At 47.2% G+C, this 27,422-nt stretch overlaps 2 protein-coding genes across 2 annotated transcripts in view; one reads left to right on the top strand and one right to left on the bottom strand.

Annotated features, from left to right (window-relative positions):
* Positions 1–27,422, bottom strand: part of LOC310852737 (PC-esterase domain-containing protein 1B-like) — a 390,021-nt gene that overhangs the window by 258,901 nt on the left and 103,698 nt on the right. The window lies entirely within an intron of this gene.
* Positions 25,730–27,422, top strand: part of CPXM1 (carboxypeptidase X, M14 family member 1) — a 44,225-nt gene continuing 42,532 nt past the window's right edge. Inside the window, exon 1 of the mRNA XM_083756497.1 lies at positions 25,730–26,333. Coding sequence (XP_083612623.1) covers positions 25,982–26,333 — 352 coding nt within the window. The 5' untranslated portion in view covers positions 25,730–25,981. The remainder of the gene's footprint in view (positions 26,334–27,422) is intronic.

The raw sequence follows: 27,422 nt of genomic DNA, 5'->3' as shown, positions 1-27,422 counted from the left end.
CCCCTCTGTGTCCAGCCAGTCCATGACATTAATGCAATGATCTATCACTTTCCAAACTACAAGTCTGCTTTTTCGAAGCAGGTAAATAAAAAGTGGATTTGCTTGAATCCACTTTAATTGCACAGATCTGAAGTTCATATATACAGTTCAATTCCTTCTGCAAAACACCAACAATGTGTCTAGTGCCACCTTCAGATGGTTAAAAGGATACGTTGAACTGGGCTGAAATGTGGAAGACGCATGCAGCTCTGTTGCCATCTTGTGACCATAAGGGGGGAAAGCCCAAAGAGCAAAAAAAACCCAAACCCCACAAATCCTTAATTAGAGCTGTCAAGCTTCTGTGAAAGTGGATTCACTCTGTCTTGGGCACCAGGTACATTTTCTTGCCCCCATGATCAGACTCAGGAGAAACCAGTTTTGCAAGGTTCAAGCAAACACGGGCTATTCTGCAGGGGTGTTTCATCTGTATCACTAAGCGAAAGGTCCTGAAATCCCACATTTTCCAAATCCGTTTGGTGCACTGGAATAGGAAACCAGCAAATGCCCCTCTTAGATAAGGGTTTTCTGCAGGTCTCCCACTCCTTTGTACAGGGACCACGCATTCTGCCTGTTTGTATTTTGGATCAGCAGATGCATTGCTCAATCTAAAAAACCTGCCCATGGATCCTTCGCAAGCAGCTCACAAAACCCACAGACACTTCTCCCAGTGGCGTAGCGTGGGTTCTCAGCACCCGGGGCAAGGCAAGTAATTTGCGCTCCCTAACCCGTGGATTTGCGCCCCCTAACCCTAACCCCCAGATGTTGCGCCCATTGCGGCCGGCCCCCCTGCACCCCCCACACTACGCCACTGACTTCTCCTACTATTATTATTATATATATATTCATACCCCCCACCTTTTGGTGGCGCTGTGGTCTAAACCACAGAGCCTAGGGCTTGCCGATCAGGTCGGCGGTTCGAATCCCTGCAATGGGGTGAGCTCCCCTTGTTCGGTCCCAGCTCCTGCCAACCTAGCTGTTCAAAAGCACACCAAAAAGTACAAGTAGATAAATAGGTATCACTCCGGCAGGAAGGTAAACGGTGTTTCTGTGCACTGCTCTGGTTCGCCAGAAGCGGCTTAGTCATGCTGGCCACATGACCCGGAAGCTGTACGCCGGCTCCCTTGGCCAGTAAAGCAAGATGAGCGCTGCAACCCCAGAGTCGGTCACGACTGGACCTAATGGTCAGGCGTCCCTTTACCTTTGCCTTATGTTTTGATATTTTGTTTTGTTGAAATTGTTAATAAAAAAAATACAACAATAATAATAATAAAGCACTAAAGGGCAGAAGAGCTTCTTTTCCTTCCCCTTCAGTAACGCAGACACAGGAGCCAGTGATGGCTACAAACATAGATGGCTTTAAAAGAAGCTTGGACAAATTCATGGAGGAGAAGTCTATCAATGTCTGCTAGCCAAGAGGCCTATCTTCTGCCTCCACAGCAGCAAATGCTTCCAGATACCAGTTGCTGGAAACCACAGGAGAGAAGAAGCCTCTTGTTTTTGGACCCTGCTTACCTGTTTCCCACAGGTACCGGGGCGGCTGCTGTGAGAAGAGGATGCTAGACTTAGATGGGCCCTTGGCCTGTTCCAACAGCCAGGCTCTTTTAATGGAACCTCCAGGTCCAAATCAGTCTATCTGGATTCCTAGGTTCTTAGGGGTATTTGGCCACTGTGAAAACAGGATGCTGGCCTAGAAGGGTCCTGGGCTTGGTCCAGCAGGTTCTGCTTATATATTCCTAAGGACTTGAAAAATGAAGAACTTCTCTCTCGCCTCTGAAGAGGGCTCCATTACCAAATCCTGGAAAACTTTCAATCTCAGTAATCTGGACTGCTTGTACTTCAGCGTTTGCCAGAATTCGCTCCTTGAAAAGGTCTCTCATAAACTAAAAGTATCTGAAGTGAAGAGTTCAAATGAGTGCTATTTGGCTGCGTGGCAGAATTTCGTTTCTTATACAAATATTGAGGCACACAGTCGCTCATTCTCACCGGTATAAGCAAATGCCTGGTTCATTTAAGATTTTATAGAATGTATACTTGTAATTAGGGATGCGGGTGGTGCTGTGGGTTAAACCACAGAGCCTAGGACTTGCCGATCAAAAGGTCCCTGCGATGGGGTGAGCTCCTGTTGCTCGGTCCCTTCTCCTGCCAACCTAGCAGTTCGAAAGTACCTCAAAGTGCAAGTAGATAAATAGGTACCACTCCAGCGGGAAGGTAAACGGCATTTCCATGCTCTGCTCTGGTTCGCCAGAAGCTGCTTAGTCATGCTGGCCACATGACCCAGAAGCTGTACGCTGGCTCCCTTGGCCAATAAAGCGAGATGAGCACCGCAACCCCAGAGTCGGCCACGACTGTACCTAATGGTCAGGGGTCCCTTTAACTTTAGCTTTTATACTTGTAATAATGATGGCGCTCACTGGTGGAGAAAACTTTTAGTTGTACATATATTTGCAATCAAGCATTTTTTTTAATGAAATGAATAATAAAGCAATAAGATAGATGGGACCAAGCTATTTCCCTGGCCCACCAAACTTAACCCACCAGCCCCTTTCCCCATTCACCCTCATGGAGCAGCCTCCGCTGGACGGCTTTAGACAGACAGCACTACAGTCTCAGCAACTCATATTTCCCAAAGCGCCATGTATTCAAATTCACCCTTTATTGAGCTGGAGATTGCAGAAAGGAGGTTGCCACTCTCAATGTCTCCTCTCCCTCAAAGATGAAGGCCAAGGGCACGAGGAGGAGGAAGTAGAAGAGGAAGAGGGAGCTGTAGGAGAGGAAGTAGAGGAAGCCCAAGCACACCACAATGTCCAGGAACTCCTCAAAGCGGGCAAATAGGTCCATGGCAGGGAAGGCAGCAGGGGGCAGCTTCTCCCAAGGTGTCGGGGCGTCCCTGGAGGTGGAGACATCAGGGAGGAGGCTGGAGTGAGAAGTCTGTGATGGCGCCTCAGGCTCTGGGCATAACACCGCAGGAGGAGCAGGAAGACCAAGAGTCTGGGAAGAAAGACCCCTGGATCACGGCAGTCAGGGCCGGCTCAAGAAAACTTGACGCCTGAGGCGAACGAGAAAATGGCATGTCCCGACACACACACACACTCCTGGTATTCAGGGATAGACTGCCCCTGAATGTGGAAGCTCTCTATTTCTTCCCTTTTGGCTCACCAACCTCACAGAGTCAGGCTCACGCCCTATTCATATCTTAAATGTGTCCTTAAGACAGGATTTGTGAGGAAAGAGACAATGGGGAGGTTTCCCACTTTGACCTTGCAGAGAAAACATTTGCTCAGTTTGGGAATCAAAATGGTTCCAGGTCGGCCTTCCTGTGCTTGGTTGGTACACTTATGAACATTTAACATATATCTAAGACCTCAAAATTCCTGTCACAATCACACTGCCCACCAGTCTGCCTCGGAGAGCTTTGGACCCTCACCCGGCCCTTGCAGGATGCATGCACAAGTTGCAGTTTTCAGCCTGTATCGGGGCAGAATTCTCATCATTTCCTTCCTGGCATGCACATAGCATCCTGCCACCTGCTCCCAAATCCCCACACTTCAAGTTGAATACAGTGGTACCTCGGGTTAAGAACTTAATTCGTTCCGGAGGTCCGTTCTTAACCTGAAACCGTTCTTAACCTGAGGTTCCACTTTAGCTAATGGGGCCTCCCCCTGCTGCCGCGCCACCACCGCACGATTTCTGTTCTCATCCTGAAGCAAAGTTCTTAACCCGAGGTACTATTTCTGGGTTAGCAGAATCTGTAACCTGAAGCGTCTGTAACCTGAAGCATCTGTGATGCTGTATTGTTTTTAATATTCAGTTGGAAGCCGCCCAGAGTGGCCAGGGAAACCCAGCCAGAAGGGCGGGGTATAAAAATTATTATTATTATTATTATTATTATTATTATTATTATTAACCCGAGGTACCACTGTACAAGCCAAAGCCTGCCTTCAGGGATCACACTGTGAACTAAATGTAAGTAAACTTCTTGTTACTTTCAAAGAAAGACTGCTGTGTCTTTATTCTTTTGAGAGGGATCAAAAGGGGATTTACCAGGAATAATCCAATCTGGGCAAGCCAGACTGGATTGCTTAACTAAAGAGATTCAAATGAATCTGCAAGCTAACTTCCTACTTTATAAGGGGAATGTGCTCTGCTACTTGACTCACTAGCATGAGTGAGTAAGGCTAATATTTAATCAATATATCCTCTCCTGCTATACACAACATTCCCACAGGAACTCCCTGCCTATCGAAATCAGGCAGGTGCCTTGGCTGTACTCATTTCAGCACCTACAAAAAGCCCTTTTGTTTAAACCAGCCTACCCAGAAGTTTAGAAAGGTGGTGCTGTGAGTTGTGATCTATTTTTAGTCTGCTGATTTTTCAACTTTTCGACAGTCTTAGATTATTGCTGTCGGTTTTTCTTATTGATAGTTTTATTCATAGGGTTTTAGAGTTGGGTGGGACCCCAAGAGTCATCTAGCCCAACCCCTGAAATGCAGGAAACCTGCTCAGAGCTGTCCCAGGTTGGGCTCTGAGAGGAATAATTCAAGTTGCTTTTTGATTGCCTTTTCAGAATAAATGTTGCTCTTATTAATTGCGCTCAGAAACAGGGAATAAATATTCATGCTTTGATGAAATCGGGTGTGCCTGCTTTTTTGGGTCACCCACTTGCAAGTGTATATTCTCAATAACATATCTGTTCCATCAATTTTGCCCAGAATTTATTTTAAAAGGTCCTGGGACTTTAAATCTTAGGAACCAGTGTTTTTCTTCTCACAGGCTTAAACCACCAACCTTCTGGTTAACAGCACTAACCCATCTCACCACACCTGTCTTATTCTTTTATCTTCTTTTTTTTTTTTGTAAACCACTTTAAGGTTTTTTTAAAAAAATTATTTACAACTAAGCGGCATATAAATTTTGCAAAATAAATTAGTAAGAGGGCATCTAAAGCTCTGGTTTTCCCAGTAGTGGTGTATGGAAGTGAGAGCTGGAACATAAAGAAGGCTGATTGCCGAAGAATTGATGTTTTTGAATTATGGTGCTGGAGGAGGCTCTTGAGAGTCCCATGGACTGCAAGAAGATCAAACCTCTCCATTCTGAAGGAAATCAGCCCTGAGTGCTCACTGGAAGGACAGATCCTGAAGCTGAGGCTCCAAGACTTTGGCCACCTCATGAGAAGAGGAGACTCCCTGGAAAAGACCCTGATGTTGGGAAAGATGGAGGGCACAAGGAGAAGGGGACGACAGAGGATGAGATGGTGGGACAGTGTTCTCAAAGCTACCAGCATGAGTTTGACCAAACTGCAGGAGACAGTGGAAGACAGGAGTGCCTGCCGTGCTCTGGTCCATGGGGTCACGGAGAGTTGGACACAGCTAAACAACTAAACGACGACAACAAAGAGGGCATCTAAGCACGTGCAGAGTGCTTTTGACTCTCCGCCTGCCTTCTAGCTGCAGCTTGCTCGAAAATATCTGCAATTAGGATCTGTGGGCCTACCTAGCACCCAGGGCTTACCTCCTTCAGAAAATGGGCATCTTCTCTGTGCCTTCCTTACGTCCTGCACCGCCGAGTTGGCCTCATGCCCACTCCTAGTGGGCATGAGGCCAACTCGGCGGTGCAGGACGTAAGGAAGGCACAGAGAAGATGCCCATTTCTTGACCCCACAGGAGGATAATGCCCTGGGTTGCTTTGAGCATAGGAGTGTTCAGCATTTGCACCCCTCTCCACCTTCCAGGCTTCATAGAGCAGAAAAGACCCCACAGGAAAACCAGATTTGGCATAAACAAGCCAAGCGGAGCATCAGCCGCGCCCAGGATTCCCTGCCAGGGGCTGCCTGTTCTGTGAATCTTCCCCTTGAAACATGACTGCATTGGGTGGGGAGTCTGCCTCTGATGTCATAAACTGGAGGAATTGCATCATGGGCAACGCATCTCCACTTCTGTCCTTAAAAAGACAGGTTTGGTTTGGACTCAGGAAGAACGTCCCTGGCTCAGCCTGTGATGCAGGACAATCCCCCAAATCTTTTTTCTTTCTCTGAAAGTGTTCGTGTCAGGGGGTGTGTGATGGTTTGCATTCAAGAGGAAGGGAACCCATCTAGGAAAAGCAAAACTCTGATCCTAAACCTCCTTTGCTTTGCACAGGGCGGAAACGAAGCTTTATTTTAGTCTGGTCAAAGACCCAGTTTGGCACAACCAGGCAGGGAGCCTCAATGGGGCTCCTCTGGAGGCTTCACTCAGGGCAATTGTGGGAATGTTCAGGGGTGCAGTAGAGGATATATTGTCTGATTATAGCCTTTTCCGACTTGTGTTAACAAGTAGCAGAGTAACATTCCCCTTTTTAAACTTGCAGCAGATGCGTTTGCTCAGGCTCGCTAAAGCCTCTATAATAACTGTTCTGGTATTTTTCCCTTATTCCCTCATAAAAGATAAGACATGACACAGTCTTCTGTAAAAGTATAAAAGGAGTTTAATAACATTCTGTTCACAATCGGATCCCAGAAGGCAGACTTATCTTAGAAAAGTAACATACACTTGGAAACTATCTCATAAGGAGACAGTTCTTTGGCCTCTCTTGGCCAGAAGAGCATCTTTGGCTAAGCAGATGTTGCTTCTTCGATGCATGTAGTCAAAAAGAGAGAGATGACTGCCCTGCCCTGTGCTTTTGTCCTTACCTGCACAGGTGAGGCCACGCCCACCTCTAGTCACATGCAGAGGAAGTCTGTCCGAGCCCAGAAGGAAACAGGAAGTTTACCTGCTGGCTGGACAAACATTCCTCCCCATGTGTGAACAAGTTCACTCTAGGAAGGTTGTACTTGACTGCTCTTGTGTTTCACATCCCATAGCAATCACCCAGGATATCTTCAGGAGAAGAAGAGTCTCAGGAGTAGTCACCTCACAAATCCAGAGTCCCTGAGTGGTGCTTTGTACGCCTCCTTCTGGCAACTCCTGCAGCCAAGCTGGTGCCCATCATATTGTTCTGCTTTCCTTTGGACCCTGCCTTCTCAAGGATGTCCCCATTTTCACTGGAGAAATGTTGGTGGGTATGGGCTTCTGTCTGAAGACAGTTGTTTGGAGTGATTCGGAGAGGAACATGAGAGGCAGAGGAGACTGCAGAGAGAGGGAGAGGGAGTAAAAACGATGCTCAAAATCTGATCAAAAACCACACAGTTCTAAGCTTAAAAAATGTTTAAGTATAGCTTTATGAAAAATACAGGAGCTTTTCTACTAGGGAGAACGGACACAGGTATAGCAAGAGAAGATCAGAAAATATTCCTCTATGCCACAGGAGTGGCAATAATTCTAACTGCTAAAAACTGGAAAAAAGAAACTGTGCCAACAAAAAAGGAATGGCAAGACAAACTGTTAGAGTATATTGAACTGGCTAGATTAACAGAGGCAATTAGAGACCACACTAGACAAGAGTTTCAAAAAGCATGGGGAAAATGCAGAGAATACTTCACAAAACAGCGCCCTAAAATACATACCTGGACTTGTTTCAATTAATGTCTGCAGGAGACTTTGTAGATATTTAAGTTATAATTAGAAAAATCTTAATAATTATTCATAAAGGAAACAGCTTATAAGAAGTAAATAAGGAGACCAGGTATAGGATAAAGGAAGTCCTTTATTTGGTTGTTTGTATTGTTGTATGTTACCGGTATGTTTATTGTAGGGACACGGGTGGCGCTGTGGGTTAAACCACAGAGCCTAGGGCTTGCCAATCAGAAGGTCGGCAGTTCGAATCCCCACGGCGGGGTGAGCTCCCGTTGCTCGTTCCCTGCTCCTGCCAACCTAGCAGTTCTAAAGCACATCCAAGTGCAAGTAGATCAATAGGTACCGCTCCGGCAGGAAGGTAAACGGCGTTTCTGTGCGCTGCTCTGGTTCGCCAGAAGCAGCTTTGTCATGCTGGCCACATGACCCGGAAGCTGTCTGCAGACAAACGCCGGCTCCCTCGACCTATGGAGTGAGATGAGCGCACAACCCCAAAGTGGGTGACGACTGGACCTAATGGTCAGGAGTATCTTTACCTTTATGTTTAATATTTTTTCTATACTGGGGAGGTGGGGTTTTTTGTTATGTTGTAAATAAAATTTCTAATAAAAATTAAAATCAAAAACCACACAGTTCTGTTGAATATGTTTCTGCATGGCGCAAAAGGACTTGGTGGAGTCAAAAAGCATGCCAGCGCATCCTTCAGCCATCAAAATCACACCCACTGCAAGATCCCCCCCCCCCTTTTACCTCTTCCTCTCCAAACTTGCTATGGCAACAGCCGGTGGTCCCCTGGGTGCCTCTGAATGGAAGAGTCCAGGCTGGCGTCTTCCCTGGGCAAGGTGCCCTGCGGTCACCGAGCCTCCCGCCAACGTGTTTGTTTTGGAGAGGGCCCCGTGGCCTCGGACGCCACTCGACACACTTGTGGTGCTGTGATGGATGCCAGGCTGGACGCCCTCCAAGGTGCACTCAGAAGATCTCTAATCGCTGGAACTGGCCAGAGGCCAAAGCAGTAAAAGAAGCCAAATCCAGCATCAGTGGAGTGGTCAGAAAGTTAATGAGGAGCAAAGGGTCAAGAGTCAGCTTGGAATCTGGGCTCTCTGGCTGCTGTTTTCCCCTAACCCTGGGACTAGGGAAGGCCGATTCCATTTCCTCTTGCTTTCTCGCTTTTTCCAGGCTTGATTTCAGTTCTCCCCGTTTCTGTAATTTTTTTACATACAAAGAAATCCTCGTGACGATTTGCCAGATGTACACATTTTTGCAAGAGTTTCCCCAATATAATGCATTTTATATGTTGCCATCACTAATATGTGCACTTTTATGCACACTTTCTCCTAATACAGAGAGATATTTTTGTGCGCATTATTTGGTGTGGGAGAACAGCTTCAACAAATTCAGAAATAATAATAATAATAATAATAATAATAATAATAATAATAATAATAATAATAATAATTTATTATTTGTACCCCGCCCATCTGGCTGGGTTTCCCCAGCCACTCTGGGCGGCTTCCAACAGAGATGAAAAATACACTAAAATGTCACATATTAAAAACTTCCCTGAACAGGGCTGCCTTCAGATGTCTTCTGAATGTCAGGTAGTTGTTTATCGCTTTGACATCTGATGGGAGGGCATTCCACAGGGCGGGCGCCACTACCGAGAAGGCCCTCTGCCTGGTTCCCTGTAACTTGGCCTCTCGCAGTGAGGGAACCGCCAGAAGGCCCTCGGAGCTGGACCTCAGTGTCCGGGCAGAACGATGGGGGAGGAGACGCTCCTTCAGATATACTGGACCGAGGCCATTTAGGGCTTTAAAGGTCAGCACCAACACTTTGAATTGTGCTCGGAAACGTACTGGGAGCCAATGTAGGTCTTTCAAGACCAGTGTTATATGGTCTCGGCGGCCGCTCCCAGTCACCAGTCTAGCTGCCGCATTCTGGATTAGTTGTAGTTTCCGGGTCACCTTCAAAGGTAGCCCCACGTAGAGCGCATTGCAGTAGTCCAAGCGGGAGATAACCAGAGCATGTACCACTCTGGCGAGACAGTCCGCAGGCAGATAGGGTCTCAGCCTACGTACCAGATGGAGCTGGTAAACAGCTGCCCTGGATACAGATTTGACCTGTGCCTCCATGGACAGCTGTGAGTCCAAAATGACTCCCAGGCTGCGCACCTGGTCCTTCAGGGGCACAGTTACCCCATTCAGGACCAGGGAATCCTCCACACCTGCCCGCCTCCTGTCCCCCAAAAACAGTACTTCTGTCTTGTCAGGATTCAACCTCAATCTGTTAGCCGCCATCCATCCTCCAACCGCTTCCAGACACTCACACAGGACCTTCACCGCCTTCACTGGTTCTGATTTATAATAATAATAATAATAATAATAATAATAATAATAATAATAAATTTTATTTATATCCCGCCCTCCCCAGCCGAAGCCGGGCTCAGGGCGGCTAACAATAATCAAATAATCAAACAATCAAATAGTCACACATTCAAAATATTTCATTATAAAAATTAGTTAAAATCAAATTAATGGCAACCGATTAAGCAAGATTCTGTACAGGTTGCCAGAGGAGGGAGTCAGGCTGCGCCCTGACCAAAGGCCTGGTAGAGAGGTAGAGCTGGGTATCATCTGCATACTGATGAACACCCAGCCCAAACCTCCTGATGATCCCTCCCAGCGGCTGCATGTAGATGTTGAAAAGCATGGGGGAGAGGACAGAACCCTGAGGCACCCCACAAGTGAGAACCCAGGGGTCTGAACACTCATTCCCCACCACCACTTTCTGAACACGGCCCAGGAGAAAGGAGCGGAACCACTGTAGGACAGTGCCCCCAGCTCCCAGCCCCTCAAGACGGTCCAGAAGGATGTCATGGTCGATGGTATCAAACGCTGCTGAGAGATCCAGCAGAACTAGGAAACAGCTCTCACCTTTGTCCCTACCCCGCCGGAGATCATCAACCAGTGCGACCAAGGCAGTTTCAGTCCCATGATGGGGCCTGAATCCCGACTGGAAGGGATCCAAATGGTCCGCTTCTTCCAGGCGTGCCTGGAGTTGTTCAGCAACCACTCGCTCAATCACCTTGCCCAAGAATGGAAGGTTTGAGACTGGGCGATAGTTGGCCATCGTGGCCGCATCTAAAGATGGTTTTTTAAGAAGCGGTTTAATAACCGCCTCTTTCAGCGGGTCTGGGAAGGCTCCCTCACGGAGAGAAGCATTCACCACCCCACGAAGCCCATCGCCCAGTCCTTCCCGGCTAGCTTTTATAAGCCAGGATGGGCAAGGATCCAGGAGACAGGTGGTTGGCTTCACTCGTCCAAGCAGCCTGTCCACATCCTCGAAGGTAACAGATTGGAATTGATCCCAAACAACTTGACCAGACAGGACTCTAGCACTCTCCCGCCCCGGCCCTGCTCCCACGGTGGAGTCTACTTCTTCCCGAATCTGAGCGATTTTATCTGCAAAAAACTTTGCAAAATCATTGCAGGAGAACATGTGGCCCGTACTGGGCCCCGATGTTACAGGTGGTTCCGCTAAATTGTGAACCACCTGAAAGAGTCTCCTGCTGCTGTTTTCTGCAGATGCAATAGAGGCGGTGAAGAAAGTCTTCTTCGCCGTCACTATCGCCACTTGGTAGGCTCGACGTTGAGCTCTAACCTGTGTCCGGTCAGATTCAGAATGAGTTATCCGCCACCGGCGCTCTAGCCGTCTCAACGATTGTTTCATTGCCCTCAGATCCGTGGAAAACCACGGGGCTCTCCGGGCTCCATGCAATCGGAGAGGGCGCTTCGGGGCCAAACAGTCAATAGCCCTGGTTAACTCCACATTCCAGCGGGCCACCAGGGAATCGGCTGAAAGGCCATCAACATGGGATAAAGCATCCCCTACCACTCTCTGGAAACCATTTGGATCCATTAAGTGGTGGGGGCGGACCATCCGAATCGGTCCCACCTCCCTGCAGAGGGGATGGGTCGCAGAGAAGTCCAGTTGCACCAGGAAGTGGTCTGACCATGGCACTTCTTTCGTTTCACTTTTACTTAGTGTCAGATCACCAACATCCATAGAGGTAAACACCAGGTCCAAGGCATGTCCGCGGCTATGGGTTGGGCCAGACTTATTCAGGGACAGCCCCATGGAGGCCATGCTTTCCACGAAGTCCCGAGCGGCCCCTTGTAAGGTCGTGTCGGCATGGATGTTAAAATCCCCTAGGACAACCAAGCTAGGTGTCTCCAGGAGAACATCCGCCACGACCTGAAGCAGCTCGGGCAGGGAATCCTTGGTGCAGCGGGGAGGTCGGTACACCAAAAGGAATCCTGTACTGTCCCTATTGCCCAACTTCCAGAACATGCACTCAGAAAACTGGGTCTTCCCAATAGGACGCCTGGTGCAGACTAATGACTTCCTAAAAATCACTGCAACCCCCCCCCTCCCCGCCCACATGACCTGGGTTGCTGTGCGTAAGAGAAACCTGGTGGACAAGCAGCGGCAAGGACAGGCCCATCTGCTTCATCCAACCAAGTCTCTGTTACACATGCCAGGTCAAGTCCTCCATCCATGATCAAGTCATGGATGGCAGTGGTCTTATGAATCATTGACCTGGCATTGCACAGCAACACTTTCAGGTCATGTGGGTATCCCTTGCTGATTCTAGTATTCATCCGGTCAGGACCAGACCCGGAGGCAGGAATAGTCCTCAGACAACGACTAAACCTGCCTCCTATGTAATGACATGGTCTGGTCTTAGCGTAACTCCTCCTCCTACCCGTGATCACTGAGATCGGTTGTCCCAGTGCATTCCCCCCTGTGAAACATATCCCAGCCATTTGGTGGGCTGGGGCCCATTCCCCGGCAGCCCTGACCCCTCCCCTTAAGAGCAAAATAACCCCTTAAAAACAAACAAAAAAAAAACAAAACAAAAAACAACACAAATAAAACAGTACAAACAAAAAACAATAAAAATTACAAAAATTACAAAAACATAAAATCAAACAAATTCCCAGGCCCAATAAACATCCACCCCACCCCACCCCACATACAAAAAATTCAAAATAAAAATTTTAAAACATTTTAAAAGCACTCTGCACCCCTCCAGCAGTAACAGCAACTGTCCTAGTGAGGCCCGTCAGGCCCTGCCCTGGGCCGGGTGGTAAGTGGCAGGAAGGAGCAGGGCCCCATACACTCACACAGGAGAGTCCTCCTGGGCAGCAGAGCACAGCAGTCCTTATGAGGCTTCAGGCCCCGCCCCAGGCCAGATGGTGAGTGGCAGGAAGGAGCAGGGCCCTCAGACACTCACACGCAGGAGAGTCCTCAACAAGTAGGTTTAATGGACAGCTGTATTTCAGTTCACACATGGTTTGGAAACTGAATTGGGTAGCTTCGCGTAAAAATCAAATCAAACCAAATTTCTCCTTCATTCCTCATTGCAGGGTCTTAGAATTTGCACTTTGCACTTCCTCAGAAGCACTACTTTATTGTTATTCCATGTCCTTAATACCCAAAAGTAGATCCTAAGTCTATTATTACCACTCTCTGGCTAGTGGTTTCCCCCCAACCCTGAGAGAGACAGGCTTGTTGCTTAGCAGGCAAGGATTTGCACTCTGCACATGCTCAAAAGCACTGCTGTTCTGTTATTATTCTGTGTGTTTCAGAGGTACATTCTCGTACCCAGAAATAGATTCCAGGTCTTCACGTGTCTAAAATGGCCAGGACAGAATACGCAACTGTCAGGTGCCGCAGGTTGGCTGTGGACAAGGGATCGTGACAGGTTGTCGGGTATTGAAGATGAAGGGGGGACTCCCTGCACCCCAGTAAGACCCCTGTGCCATCTAAAGCAGCAGCAAAGCCCATCTATTATGCTTCAGAGTTTTATAATAAGAGAAGTTCAAACATCTAATGCCTATTGACTTGCGCCTATCCCCAAATTTGAATTTCCTCCTGTCCTGCAGCTATCTAGGACAAACCACGAAACCCTTAGGAAATTTCCCGAGATCCAGAAAGTTAGTTTCAGGAGGGAAGTCCATCTGAAGCATTAAGAGGCTGTAGATGACTTTGCTAAAGGCTGGGAATCCTGGGCAGGATCCAAGATCAAGGAATTGACCTATTGTGCTCAAGGCTGAATAAATCCCTGTGGGAAATTGCATCTGGTTCCTATTACAGAGGGTGAAGAACTCACATCAGCTTTTGAACACCAGCTGCATTGAACATGGCTTCCTCTCCAGACCCAATTTTAAAGAGTTTAACCTGTAAAAGGAAGCTAGGGAGCCTGCTGGCCACCAGATATGGCTGACCTCAAGATCCCATGGTCCTTGACTGTTTAGCACAGCTGGCTAGGACTGATGGGAGTTGTAGTTCCACAACATCTGGACGGCACCAGGTTGGCAATGCCTGCCCCATGTGACAGGGTGCTTTATAATTGTGCAAACCTAAATTCCCAGTATGTCCTGAGTCTTGGAGCCTCAGCTTCAGGATCTGTCCTTCCAGTGAGCACTCAGGGCTGATTTCCTTCAGAATGGATAGGTTGGATCTTCTTGCAGTCCATGGGACTCTCCAGAGTCTCCTCCAGCACCAGAATTCAAAAGCATCAATTCTTCGACGATCAGCCTTCTTTATGGTCCAGCTCTCACATACTGTGTCCAATTTAAGAAGGATCTTGATAAGCTGGAAGGTGTGCAGAGGAGGGCGACCAAGATGATCTAGGGTCTGGAAACCAAGCCTTATGAGGAGTGGCTGAAGGAGCTGGGTATGTTTAGCCTGGCGAGGAGATATGATAGCCATCTTCAAATATCTCAAGGGCTGACACATGGAAGGAGGAACAAGCTTGTTTTCTCCTGCTCTGGACGGTAGGACTCGAACTCATGGCTTCAAGTTACAAGAAATGGGATTCCAGCTGAACATGAGGAAGAACTTTCTGGTGGTAATAGGTTTTTGACAGGGGAACAGACTCCCTCAGGAGGCTGTAGAATCTCCTTCCTTCTAAGTTTTAAAGCAGAGACCATCTGTCATAGATGCTTCTATTATTTTAAGACAACGGGATTTTGAGATGTGCAAATAAAAAGACAGTGGTCTAGGTCTAATCTCCTTTGGTTGTGGACTAGGAAGGAAGCAAAAGTGCATATGATTTACTGGGTGGGCTGATAGAATCTAGAGTACGAACGCTGTGCCTCTCAGGCTAAAGCAGAATGACTAAATGCTTCAGCAAATTCAGCAGTGAAATCGGCCACAAGGAGGAAGAGATGACCCATAAATTCTCAGAAGATCAAATCAGAGCTTCATAAAAACTGACAGCTTCAAACTGGCTGAACTTTGCAGAGTTTGGGATCGATCCTTCTCATCGTCCCTTTATTTTGTTCTGCGTGTTGTTGTGGTTGTTTCTTCTGGCTTCAGTCTGGCATTCTCAAGATGACTCAGTTTGGCACTTCAGCCAAGAGCTGAGCTTGTCAAATCTAAACAAAGCACTTTCCAAGAAACAGTTTGCAGCTCTCCTGCAAACTAATGGTCTTTCAGACAGCTGTTCCTTTGCCACTTAGGCAAACCCTCATAGAATGGTAGAGTTTCAAGGGGCCCCGAGAGTTGTGATGCCGGCAAAGGCATCACAACTAAAGCATCCATGACAGATGGCCATCCATTTTTTTTTTAATATTTATTAAAGTTTTCAAAAAATTATATAAAATAGAAAAAACAAAAAAAACAGAAAAGGCAATAAGACATACATACAAAACACATACAGTAACAAGTATAATTTCAATCCCTTATATTCATAAAACTTACTTTCCCGACCTCCTCATACCTCCCCTCTCTGTATTCCAATCTCTAATCAAGCCAATTCAGCAAATCCCTCCCCTAATTTCTGTTTAATTTTTTATCTTTCTTTTCTTAATTACCTAATCATTACAGCTAAAAACCCATTAATTTCTAAATCAACATCGTTCTAACATTCAATAATCTTACAGTGTTTCTTAAAATAGTCCTTAAATTTCTTCCAATCTTCTTCCGCCGTCTCTTTTCCCTGGTCTCGGATTCTGCCGGTCATTTCTGCCAGTCCCATATAGTCTATAACCTTCATCTGCCATTCTTCCACGGTGGGTAAATCTTCTGTCTTCCAATACTTTGCGATGAGTATTCTTTTTTTTTAAAAACATTTTTTTATTGCTTTTTAAAGATACAGAAATACAGAAAAAAGAATAAAGAGTGGTTATAAGAAAAAAGGATATAAATAACAAATTTCCATATTCTTTTTCCATCTAATCTATAGGACTTCCCCACATCCTCCGAACCCTGCGTTCTCTGTCTTATAAAGCATCAGCAATTTGTTAACTTATTTCAAAACTTATTGTAACTTCCATTTTATCATGTTCCCTATTTTCAATTTTACTATAGCTCAATTCTTATATGTTTTATATTAAACACAATAAAGTTATTTCATTATTTTACCTCTGAATTCTTGTGTCTTAATTTTCATTTCATTAACTTACATTTGCTGAAGCTAGAATTTCCTGAAAGGTGCATTTTTTAACATTCATACAGCTTATAGTGTTTTTTCAAATAGTCCTTAAACTTTTCCCAGTCCTCCTCAGTTGTTTCTTCTCCCACGTCTCGGATTCTGCCAGTCATTTCAGCCAGTTCCATATAGTCCATCAACTGCGATTGCCATTCCTCCAGCGTGGGTAAATCTTGTCTTTGCGATGAGTATTCTTGCTGCTGTTGTGGCATACATAAAAAATGTTCTATCCTTCTTTGACACCAAGACAGATGGCCATCCAACCTCTGCTTACAAACCTTCAAGGAAGGATAGTTCACCACTTCTCGTGGGAGTCTGCTCCAGTGGCAAACAGCTCTTACTGTCAGAAAGTTCTTCCTGATGTTTAGTTGGAATCTCCTCTCTTGTAACTTGAAGCCATGAGTTCAAGTCCTACTCTCCAGAGCAGGAGAAAACAAGCTTGCTGCATCCTGCATGTGACAGCCCTTTAGATATTTGAAGATCTCCTCTCAGTCTCCTCTTCTCCAGGCTTTTGTTGTTGTTGTTTAGTCGTTTAGTCGTGTCCAACTCTTCGTGACCCCATGGACCAGAGAACACCAGGCACTCCTGTCTTCCACTGCCTCCCGCAGCTTGGTCAAACTCATGTTGGTAGCTTCGAGAACACTGTCCAACCTTCTCGCTCTCTGTCGTCCCCTTCTCCTTTTGCTTGTATTGGAGCCTCAGCTTCAGGATCTGTCCTTCCAGTGAGCACTCAGGGCTGATTTCCTTCAGAATGGAGAGGTTTGATCTTCTTGCAGTCCATGGGACTCTCAAGAGTCTCCTCCAGCACCAGAATTCAAAAGCATCAATTCTTCGGCGATCAGCCTTCTTTATGGTCCAGCTCTCACTTCCATACATCACTACAGTGGCACCTCGGGTTACAGACACTTCAGGTTACAGACACTTCAGATTACAGACTCCGCTAACCCAGAAATAGTACCTCGGGTTAAGAACTTTGATTTAGGATGAGAACAGAAATCATGCTCCGGTGGCGCGGCAGCAACGGGAGGCCCCATTAGCTAAAGTGGTGCTTCAGGTTAAGAACAGTTTCAGGTTAAGAACGGACCTCCAGAATTAAGTTCTTAACCCGAGGTACCACTGTACTGGGAAAACCATAACTTCTCCAGGCTAAACATACCCAACTCCTTGAACCATTTCTCAGAAGGCTTCGTTCCCAGACCTTTGATCATCTTGGCCGCCTTCCTTTGTACCCCTTCCACCTTGTCAAACTCTGCTAAACCTGAGCAGCTAGATTTGATCATGGGTCAAATAAAGAGGATGGGGAGGTCAGGGTGGCAGTGTCAAAAATAGACGACGAGAAGGAGGACCTTGCTGGAGCAACCAGGATGCTGGGTCTAAGCTTATGGAGAACGATCTGTAGCCCTGAAACCACACCTTGTCCTCCCTCCAAGGTTCACCCATTTCCCTTGTTCTCCTGCCTACCTGGGGAACAAAAACTACAAGTGGCAGCGATGCTCGATTGACCTCCTGACAGCCAAGTTGCTGCCGCTTATCAGGAATGAGAGGTGCAAGCGGGCAAGGAGATCAGTGCGGTGCTGAAGCGCTGGATTAGCTGCAGTGATGCATTTGCACCATGCTGACCTCCCCACTGCCTTGTCCCTCCTGGTAAGCAGCAGAGATTCAGCTGTTGGGTCAAAAGATTCCTGCATCACAGGGGTTTGGACTAGACGGCTTTCGTGGTCCCTTCCAACTCTACAATTCTGTGATTCTAGGAGGTCAGGAGCGTGTCAATGCCATGCTAGGATGCCCACTCCTGTTACTGACATCCCTGTGGTTGGGGCATCAACATTCCTTGGTGGTGGTCATCACAGCTTGGCCGATCCTGGTTTGTGTGTTGCTTGGAGTACTGTGAAAGCAGAGCATGCAAATGGCAGGTTTCATAACTGAAAAGGTAAAACAAAACATCTTTGAGTCTTGCAGTGCTTGAAAAACTTTGTTTGTTGCAGCAAAAGTTTCCATGGATTACAGTCGGCTTTCTCGAATGTTTGAGTTACTTGGAATATTTATAAACGGGGGCAGGGGCAGTGATTCTGAACAGTGTGAAGGAAATGAAATGCAGAGAGTACATAATGATAATTATTAACAGTGGGCATTCCCCAAAGAGTTGGCGATAATTCTTCCTGAACGATGAAAACAAAACAAAAAATCTTTCTTTTTGTTCAGATTCAGATTCAGTTCACAGTTGATGGCATTGCACAACTTGAGGAATTGCAATTCAGCGGTTACAATTTGCCTTCTTCCTTTGCAGTTCCTTTGTTTGAAGTTGACTCTTTAAAATCTGTTACAGAGTCTCCTGCATTCATCTGGAAGCTTGGAAATTTGATCTAACTTAATAGGATTTATTTGTGGGAAAACAAAAGGGGAAAAAACACAGTTTGCTTTCATCTCTGGGGACTAGACCTTTTAGCAATGGGGAAAAACTTATCCTGGATTTCCTCCTGTTCATTGGATGGTCCAGCGTCCTATGAAAATTAGAGAAGAAAAGTTCAGCTAAGGGGAAGGTTAGAACATCTGCTTTGCATGCAGAAGGTCCTAAGTTCATCCCCAGCATCTCCTGGTGGGGCTGGGGGAAACTGGAAAAGAGGAGACTAAGTGACTACACGAATTTCAACAGGTTCCACACTTAGGCAGGAAGAATCAGATGCACAAAAATAACATGGGGATACCTGGCTTGCCAGTAGTACATGTAAAAAGGTTCTAGGGGTCTTAGTCGGACCACAGGCTTAACATGAGTCCACAGTGTGATACATCAACAAAAAAAGCTAATGTTATTCTAGGTTGCATCAACAGAAGTGTAGTGTCCAGATCAAGGAAAGGAATAGTCCCACTTTATTCTGCCTTGGTCAAACCATACCTGGAGTCCTGTGTCCAGTTCTGGGCGCCACAATTTAAGAAGGATATTGACAAGCTGGAAGGTGTGTAAAGGAGGGCAACCAAGATGATCAAGGAAACCAAGCCTTATGAGGAACGGTTGAAGGAGCTGGGAATGTTTAGTCTGGAAAAGAGACTGAGTGGATATGAGAGGCGTCTTCAAATATCTGAAGGGCTGTCATATGGAAGATGGAGCAAGCTTGTTTTCTCCTGCTCTAGAGGGTAGGACTCGAACCCATGGCTTCAAGTTACAAGAGAGGAGATTCTAACTAAACATCAGGAAGAACTTTTTTACAGTAAGAGCTGTTCAGCAGGGGAATGGTCTCTCTCGGAAGGTTGTGGGCTCTCCTTCCTTGGAGGTTTTTAAGCAGAGGTTGGATGGTCATCTGTCAGGGGTGCTTTAGTTTAGATTCCTGTTTTGCAGGGGGTTGGAATGGATGACCCTCAGGGTCCCTTTCAACTCTACAATTCTATGATTCTGTGATTCCCTACCAGAAAGTACCAGGTTCAATGCCCAATGGATCTCCAGGTAGGACTTGGTGGGACGCATGCCTGGAACGTTGGGGAAGGGCTGCCAGTCAGTTTAGACAACATGGAGCTAAATGAACTGATTCTCTGCTTGTTTATAAGGGAGCTTCCTGAGTTCCTAACTTGTGAAGGATTCACTGGGTGCTGAATGAATCTACATTGCTGAGCACCAAGGAGGACTCAGATTCTAGCTATCACAGAGTTGGGATATGGTTTCAGGGCAGATATGCAGCAAGGAGAGGGTTATTTCCGCTCTCCTCCAAGCAGATAACAGAAGAGACATCTGGAAGTCATTTGGTGTTCAGCTTTCCTGTTTCCTTGCCCTCCCTTCACCATGCAAAACAATATCCTTTTCTCTCCCCTTATGCAACGCAGAATATTTTAGCATTTCCCTCTCACCACACCGTCTTCCTTCCTGAATCTCAAAAAGTTCCAGAATTCCCCTACAATTTTCTTTTCTAGCAAGTCAACTTGAAACAATCTTCCAGTTCTTAAGAACTGGCTCAATCCCTTTAACAGCTAAAACCGCAGAGCTAAAAGAAAACTCTTAATAAGAGCACAAAGAACCCAATAACCCAGATCTGTTCCTGGAGCCGAGACAGACCTAAGATGACCTCATTTTCCAAACGCCCCATAAGTCGCCAGAGGCATGGTCCTTATTTTACAGCTTGCTTTTTAAGAGGCTTTCCATGTTCACATTGTCAGATAGGAAAGTCCTTCCCCAAAGAAGTGAGAATTCCTTGGAAGAACAAGAAGTGAGAATTCCTTGGACGAAGAAGATGCTTGCCTCCTTGTCACCATCTGCTGGTTTGAACAGGAAGTGAGATGGACAGGCTTGGAAGCTGCAGCTGTGTACTGTATATGCCTTACATTGCAAGCACATGACTTGCCCCCAAGGAATCCTGGGAGTTGGTTGCAGTTTGTTGAGGGTGCTGGGAATTGTAGTACAGTGAGATGTAAACTACACAATCATAGGCAGTATTGTCTGCAGTGGACGCTCGGGTTGCGAACGGGATCTGTGCAGGATGCACGCTTACAACCCGCAGCATTCGCAACCCGTGTCTCCCGCATGCGCGGGTTGTGATTCGGTACTTCTGTGCATATGCAAAGTGCGATTTAGCGCTTCTGAGCATGCGCGACTGCCAAAACCAGGAAGTAACCCGTTCTGGTACTTCTGGGTTTCAGCAGTCCGCAACCCAAAAAAACACAACCTGAAGCGGACACAACATGAGGTATGAATGTGTTTGTTTGTTTGTTTGTTTGTTTGTTTGTTTGTTTGTTTGTTTTAATTGGTGTGCTGCCCTTCATCCAAAGTTCACAGGATAGCCCACGACAGGGGGGGAAATGCAAAATAAGAACATAAAATGCATCATAAACAAAAACAAACCGAGAGTTCCCCTCTCCCACAAACATATTTAAAAGGGCATTGGATATCAACCAAACCTTTGGAGCATTTTTGCCTGGTGCATTTTTGAAGGCCCCCGCTGAACCTCCCTGGAGAGAGCATCCACAGAGAGGAGCCACTGCAGAGAAGGCACCGTCCGAAGGAAAGCAAAACAATATGTTGGTCACCAGCTTGGCTGCAGGGGTTGCCAGAAGGAAGCATACGGCCTTGTGTCTAGAGGGAGGTCAACACAAGGTAAAGACTGTTGCCTGGGCAAGATTTCTTCTATGCTGGTTAAACATCTGCCTTACATCAGATAAAGATCCTCTCCTCAGCGAAGTTTTGTTACACCCCTTTCTTTCCCCAGGGCTACAACAGTTTAACAAGAAGGTGCAGCAACTCGGGCTGTCAGTGGAACTTTTGCAATTGATGTCCCTCCATCTGCCAAGGCTATGATAAAAACTAGGTTGTGGGACATTGAACGCCAAGAACTAACAGTAGCAGCAGAGAAAACATGTTTCCCTCTTTATTTTCAACTTTCTTGGGCACATGAAACTAACCACAATTAGCTTGAACCTCTGCTTAACCCTCAAGAAAGAAGGGCATTTTCACTGGCCAGGTTTAATTCAAACCCATCAAACCTCCTTTGGGAAAGGTTCTCAGGCAGGGTGGAAGGAGAAAGAACTTGCCCATGTGAAGACCACCTGGTGGAAACCCTCACACACATGGTTCTCAATTGTAAACTATATGCTGATCTCTGCCAGCAATTTCTAAATCAACTTGGTATCCCCAAATGGAAACCAGAGTCAGAGGTCATACATTTTCTATTACTGGGGAATGATCAGGAGCTCACCAAGTTAGTGAAGAAATATTTTTGTGGTCGAAATACACTGCAGACATCTGATCTCCCTGGAGACCAAGAGATGTGACGATAGACTGCTCTGCCTCCTTTCTTTTAGCAAATGTTTTGTGCCGCTGGGGAAGTGGGAATTCTGTATTGATTTGTTTTGGATGGTGTATGTGATGCCAATAAAAGGTTTTACAATACGATACAAGAAGGAGGCATACATGGCATACAAGCATCTTAGGGACTCCGGATCTGTGTAGGGTTTAGCCTTTCCTTCTGCCGAAGAGATCCCACAAGGCAGCGGGTACAGATTGTTCCTTTGGGGTTTCCTCCCATGAAAGTTCAGCCACAAGGCAGTAGAGGTTTAGGGTCAGAGTTTTCCTTCTCCTAGATGAGCTCCCTTCCCAGATTGATGAGCTCCAACTGCCCCCTGACAGGTATCCCTGCAGAAACATGCTTGGAAGCGCATTGCTGCGCACAGGGCCATGTCCCCCTTGTCCGGACACTATGCCACTGTAACCAGATGCCTCTTCTGAGAAACCTGCAAACACGAAAGCATCTCTCCCCTCCCGCGGTTTCCAGCAACTGCCACCCAGAAGCACTGCTGCCTCCAACACGGTAGAGGGATGGTATCCGCAATAAACAAAATACTACTACAAAATCCCACAAACTCCCTAGGTGCAATCAAAAAACAATGGGAGGATGGCCTAGGCTATGAGATTAACCCCACTCAATGAACCAGAGTGTGGGCTAAACCCCTCTTTAAATCCATATCAACGAAAAGAAAAGAACTCGCTCTGAAACTCACCTACAGGTGGTAAAGGTAAAGGTACCCCTGCCCATCAGGGTCAGTCGTGACCGACTCTAGGGTTGCGCGCTCATCTCGCTCAAGAGGCCGGGAGCCGGCGCTGTCCGGAGACACTTCCAGGTCACGTGGCCAGCGTGACGAAGCGGCATCTGGTGAGCCAGCACCAGTGCCGCACATGGAAACGCTGTTTACCTTCCCGCTAGAAAGCGGTCCCTATTTATCTACTTGCACAGTAGGACCGAATGACGGGAGCTCACACCGCTGCGAGGATTCGAACCACCAACCTTTCGATCGGCAGGTCCTAGGTTCTGATAAAAACTAGGTTGTGGGACATTGAACGCCAAGAACTAACAGTAGCAGCAGAGAAAACATGTTTCCCTCTTTATTTTCAACTTTCTTGGGCACATGAAACTAACCACGCGCATCCCACCTACATGAACTGAACTGAAACAACAGGGGATTGTTATATGTATAACAACTGTTTGTTTTCTTCTCTGGATCAAGCTTTGTCCACAGCTAACGATGATTCATACGGGGAAGGATGTCAGTATATGGAAACATCACCGCTGCAGACAGCCAGTTTGTTGACATCACATGATGCGCTTATCTGTGGGAAAGAAGTATTTCCCAGGACGTTCACAGGCTGGATAAGTCTTTGTGAAGAGGGTAACTTGAAGCCTTCTGACTGCGCATGTTCAGGAAGTTTGTCAGACTTCCTAGAAGAACTGAACTGAAAGGACGTGTTTTTCTCTAGTGCTGTAATGTCAGAAAAAACACACAATGTAAATAGATTTCTGACTTATTTTCTTTCTCCTGCGGAAGCAGAAGGAGGGGTTGTGCATTTTACCCACGCTTAGGAAAATGTCGCCTATCAAAATCTCCCTGGTCTGTCTGGATATCAGCCAGAGGAGGTTACCGGTAAGCAAGCTCCGAGGACAGTGAGAGGGGCCAGCCTCTATGGAGGGGGCTTGCAAACCAACAGGTGGTACCTAACACCAAGAAAACTAGCGTTAATACACCCAGGAACCTCACCAAAATGCTGGAGAGGGTGCACCTCCACAGGCACATACCGCCACATGTGGTGGGAGTGCCCCAAAATCCAACTATTCTCGACAACAACCATACAAGAAATAAGTAAAATAACCAAGCAAGTATTAGAAACCACCCCAGAATTGGCCTTACTAAACATCTTCCAAGACAACAATGCCCACTTATGCCACAAAGAACTCATAACCCACCTACTTTCAGCAGCCAGAAGCATCATAGCCAGGCACCGGAGAGACCTGTCAGGAGTAAGCATGTACCAATGGTACCAAATAGTATGGGAAACAGCCCTACTAGAAAAATTAACCAATAAACTGAAACTGACACGGGGACAAATAGAAGAAGACGACTTCACCCTGGTATGGCTCCCCTTCACCACACACACAGCCCAACAAGACAATGACAAGAATCCACCAACAGCATACAAATCAATATGGCTAACCTGATCCAAAACACCCACCCACCCCACTCACACACGAAAACAAAGACCACCACAGCCAACCACAAATGAACAAAAAGTACTGTTTTGGGGGGACAGGAGGCGGGCAGGTGTGTGCCCCTGAAGGACCAGGTGTGCAGCCTGGGAGTCACTTTGGACTCACAGCTGTCCATGGAGGCACAGGTCAAATCTGTGTTTACCAGCTCCATCTGGTATGCAGGCTGAGACCCTACCTGCCCGCAGACTGTCTCGCCAGAGTGGTGCATGCTCTGGTTATCTCCCGCTTGGACTACTGCAATGCGCTCTACGTGGGGCTACCTTTGAAGGTGACCCGGAAACTACAACTAATCCAGAATGCGGCAGCTAGACTGGTGACTGGGAGCGGCCGCCGAGACCATATAACACCAGTCTTGAAAGACCTACATTGGCTCCCAGTACTTTTCCGAGCACAATTCAAAGTGTTGGTACTGACATTTAAAGCCCTAAACGGCCTTGGTCCAGTATATCTGAAGGAGCGTCTCCACCCCCATCATTCTACCCGGACACTGAGGTCCCACACCAAGGGCCTTCTGGCGGTTCCCTCACTGTGAGAAGCCAAGTTACAGGGAACCAGGCAGAGGGCCTTCTCGGTAGTGGCGCCTTCCCTGTGGAACACCCTCCCACCAGATGTCAAAGAGAACAACAACTACCAGGCTTTTAGAAGACATCTGAAGGTAGCCCTGTTTAGGGAAGCTTTTAATGTTTGATGTATTTTAATATTCTTTTGGAAGCCGCCCAGAGTGGCTGGGTGAGCCCAGCCAGATGGGCGGGGTATAAATAATATATTATTATTATTATTATTATTATTATTATACCACACCCTAGGCCAACCCCAACCTCTCTCACCACCAATGGAACACAAGCGAACAGCAGAGAACCTGCACAAGCAACGCTGACACCAAACCCTACATATAGTAAGTAAAATAGAAACATCACCACCCGACCCATCTTTTTTCCCCCACTCCACCTCTTTCTAAATCTATGGTTTTCCCAGCAGTGATGTATGGAAGTGAGAGCTGGACCATAAAGAAGGCTGATTGCCAAAGAATTGATGCATTTGAATTCTGGTGCTGGAGGAGACTCTTGAAAGTCCCCTGGACTGCAAGAAGATCAAACCTCTCCATTCTGAAGGAAATCAGCCCTGAGTGCTCACTGGAAGGACAGATCCTGAAGCTGAGGCTCCAAGACTTTGGCCACCTCATGAGAAGAGAAGACTCCCTGGAAAAGACCCTGATGTTGGGAAAGATGGAGGGCACAAGGAGAAGGGGACGACAGAGGACGAGATGGTGGGACAGTGTTCTCGAAGCTACCAGCATGAGTTTGACCAAACTGCGGGAGGCAGCGAAAACAGGAGTGCCTGGCGTGCTCTGGTCCATGGGGTCACAAAGAGTCGGACACGACTAAACAACAAACCACCTCTTTCCCCCTTTTCTTACTAATGTCTCAACAAATGAAACTGACTTGTAAAAATGTTACGGGGGGGGCGGGAAATATGAGAGAGAGACATTGCACACACTTTTGTAAATCAAGAAAATCTTTATTAATAACTGTGCAGGGCAGAGGAGAGTCATCCTGAATTGTCAGTCTTTTCCTCCATGAATCTGTCTAATCCTTTTTCCAAGTTGTTGGCCATTAGTTGGTGGCCTCTTGTGGGAGCCAGTTCCATAGTCTTAACTACCGTTGCATGAAGGAGGAAATCCAGAGAGGAATGCCAAGCCCGGGTGAATTGGAAAATTTGGAGGAGCCGAGGGGGAGGAGGGGGCGTGGAGTGCCGAGGGTTTTTTGCGGGTCCCGGCTATTCCTGACAATGCGGTACATGTATGGAAATAAAAAGGAATGTGCAGAGGGGGAGGTAATCTGACAAAAGGGAAAGAGGGGAGCAGCATCAAAAGAGAGAGAAGGAGAGACAGAGCTTGGAGATTATAAGTCTGGGAAGTGTGTAGTTTGCAGGGGGGGGGGGGAATGATGCGTCTCTCTCTGTCTCTCCTCGCCATCTGCCTGGCAGCTTGGGCCCCCAGCGTGGTGGATGGGGCCCCCCGCACGGTCACCCCCAACCCCCTGCAACGGAAGCCCAGCAAGAGCCCCACCGCAGCAAGCCAGGTGACAGCAGCGCTCCCCAGGGCACCTTCCACCTCACCTGCGCCCTCCAGGAGCAAGCAGGTGAGGGGGACAGCCCGCCCGGAGCTCACCTCGCCCGCTAACCTCAGGACCACAGTCGCACCTGGCAGACAGGGCAAGGAAGCGCCCTTTGCTACCACCAGCCAAGCCAAGAAGACCACGGTGGCCACGGAGAAGCCGGTTCTTGGGAAGAAAGGTACGGCTATTCATTGCCTCTTTACGCACAGGAGGGGGTGTCTTTCTGAAAGGGAGATTGTGGGTGCGCTGAGAAGTTTGTTGGGTGCAAGGTTTGGAAGAGGGGAAAGTCAGGCGATGGACCGTTCCACTGCAAGGATTTTGCAAAGACACCGGTGTTTTCTCAAAGTCAGTTTGAGGGTGCAGAGATTCCTCTGGGAGATTTATGTAACTGGTCTTTGTTCGTGGGCCGCCCCCAGCAAGGAAAATGAAAAACTGGTTAGAATCCAGATTTCTGGGATTATCATCACTCTGCCACAACATCCGGGAGGAGCCCAGAGAACGTGTGAATGGCTGTTTGGGTTTCAGAAAGAGTCCCCCTGGCCGTGTCAGATGATCTCCTTGCAAGTGCACGGGTAGGGTCGTTCGCAGGTTAGGATTTACCTGTGTTGAGCTCCGTGTTGGGAAACAACATCCTAGAACTGTAGAGCTGGGGGGGACGGGACCCCCAGGGGTTCTCTAGTCCAACCCCCTGCGAGAATTAATTTCTACGTAAGGTTCAGAGCAGAGATACTAGCTGTACAGCTTGCCACACCAATGCCACAGGAGAACACTGGGTTAAAATGAGTGTGTGTGTGCACTTCAGCTGAGATGGCTCAGTCGGCAGAGCAGGAGACTCTTAATCTCAGGGTTGTGGATTCGAATCCCACGTTGGGCAAAAGATTCCTGCATTGCAGGGGGTTGAGTTAGATGACCCTCAGGTCCCTTCCAACTGTATGATTATCGCTCTCTGTGTGTGTGGATTGTCACCTTTCGCCTGTCTCCTGGTGTGCCGGGGAATGCATCCTTAGGAGGCCTCATGCACAAGCTCTGCAGGGTTAGACTTCAATCCTGCGAGGGTGAGGCGTTGGGAGGCTTACATTGTGTAGCGCTAGGCAATCCCATTTACTTGTTTATTTTGAGGACGGACCGCACTGCCATTTGATGCAAATAGTTCCAGTTCTGGTAATGACACACACAACGTAACAGGCTGTATAACTTCTATTTCAAAAAACAATTCAGCATATCATGTCACAATATGTAATTCTGTAGACCAAATTGTCATATGAGT

The sequence above is a fragment of the Podarcis gaigeae genome (genome assembly GCF_964106915.1).
Source record: "Podarcis gaigeae genome assembly, chromosome: 9".
NCBI classification, from domain to species: domain Eukaryota; kingdom Metazoa; phylum Chordata; class Lepidosauria; order Squamata; family Lacertidae; genus Podarcis; species Podarcis gaigeae.
This window is presented reverse-complemented; position numbering and strand designations above follow the sequence as displayed.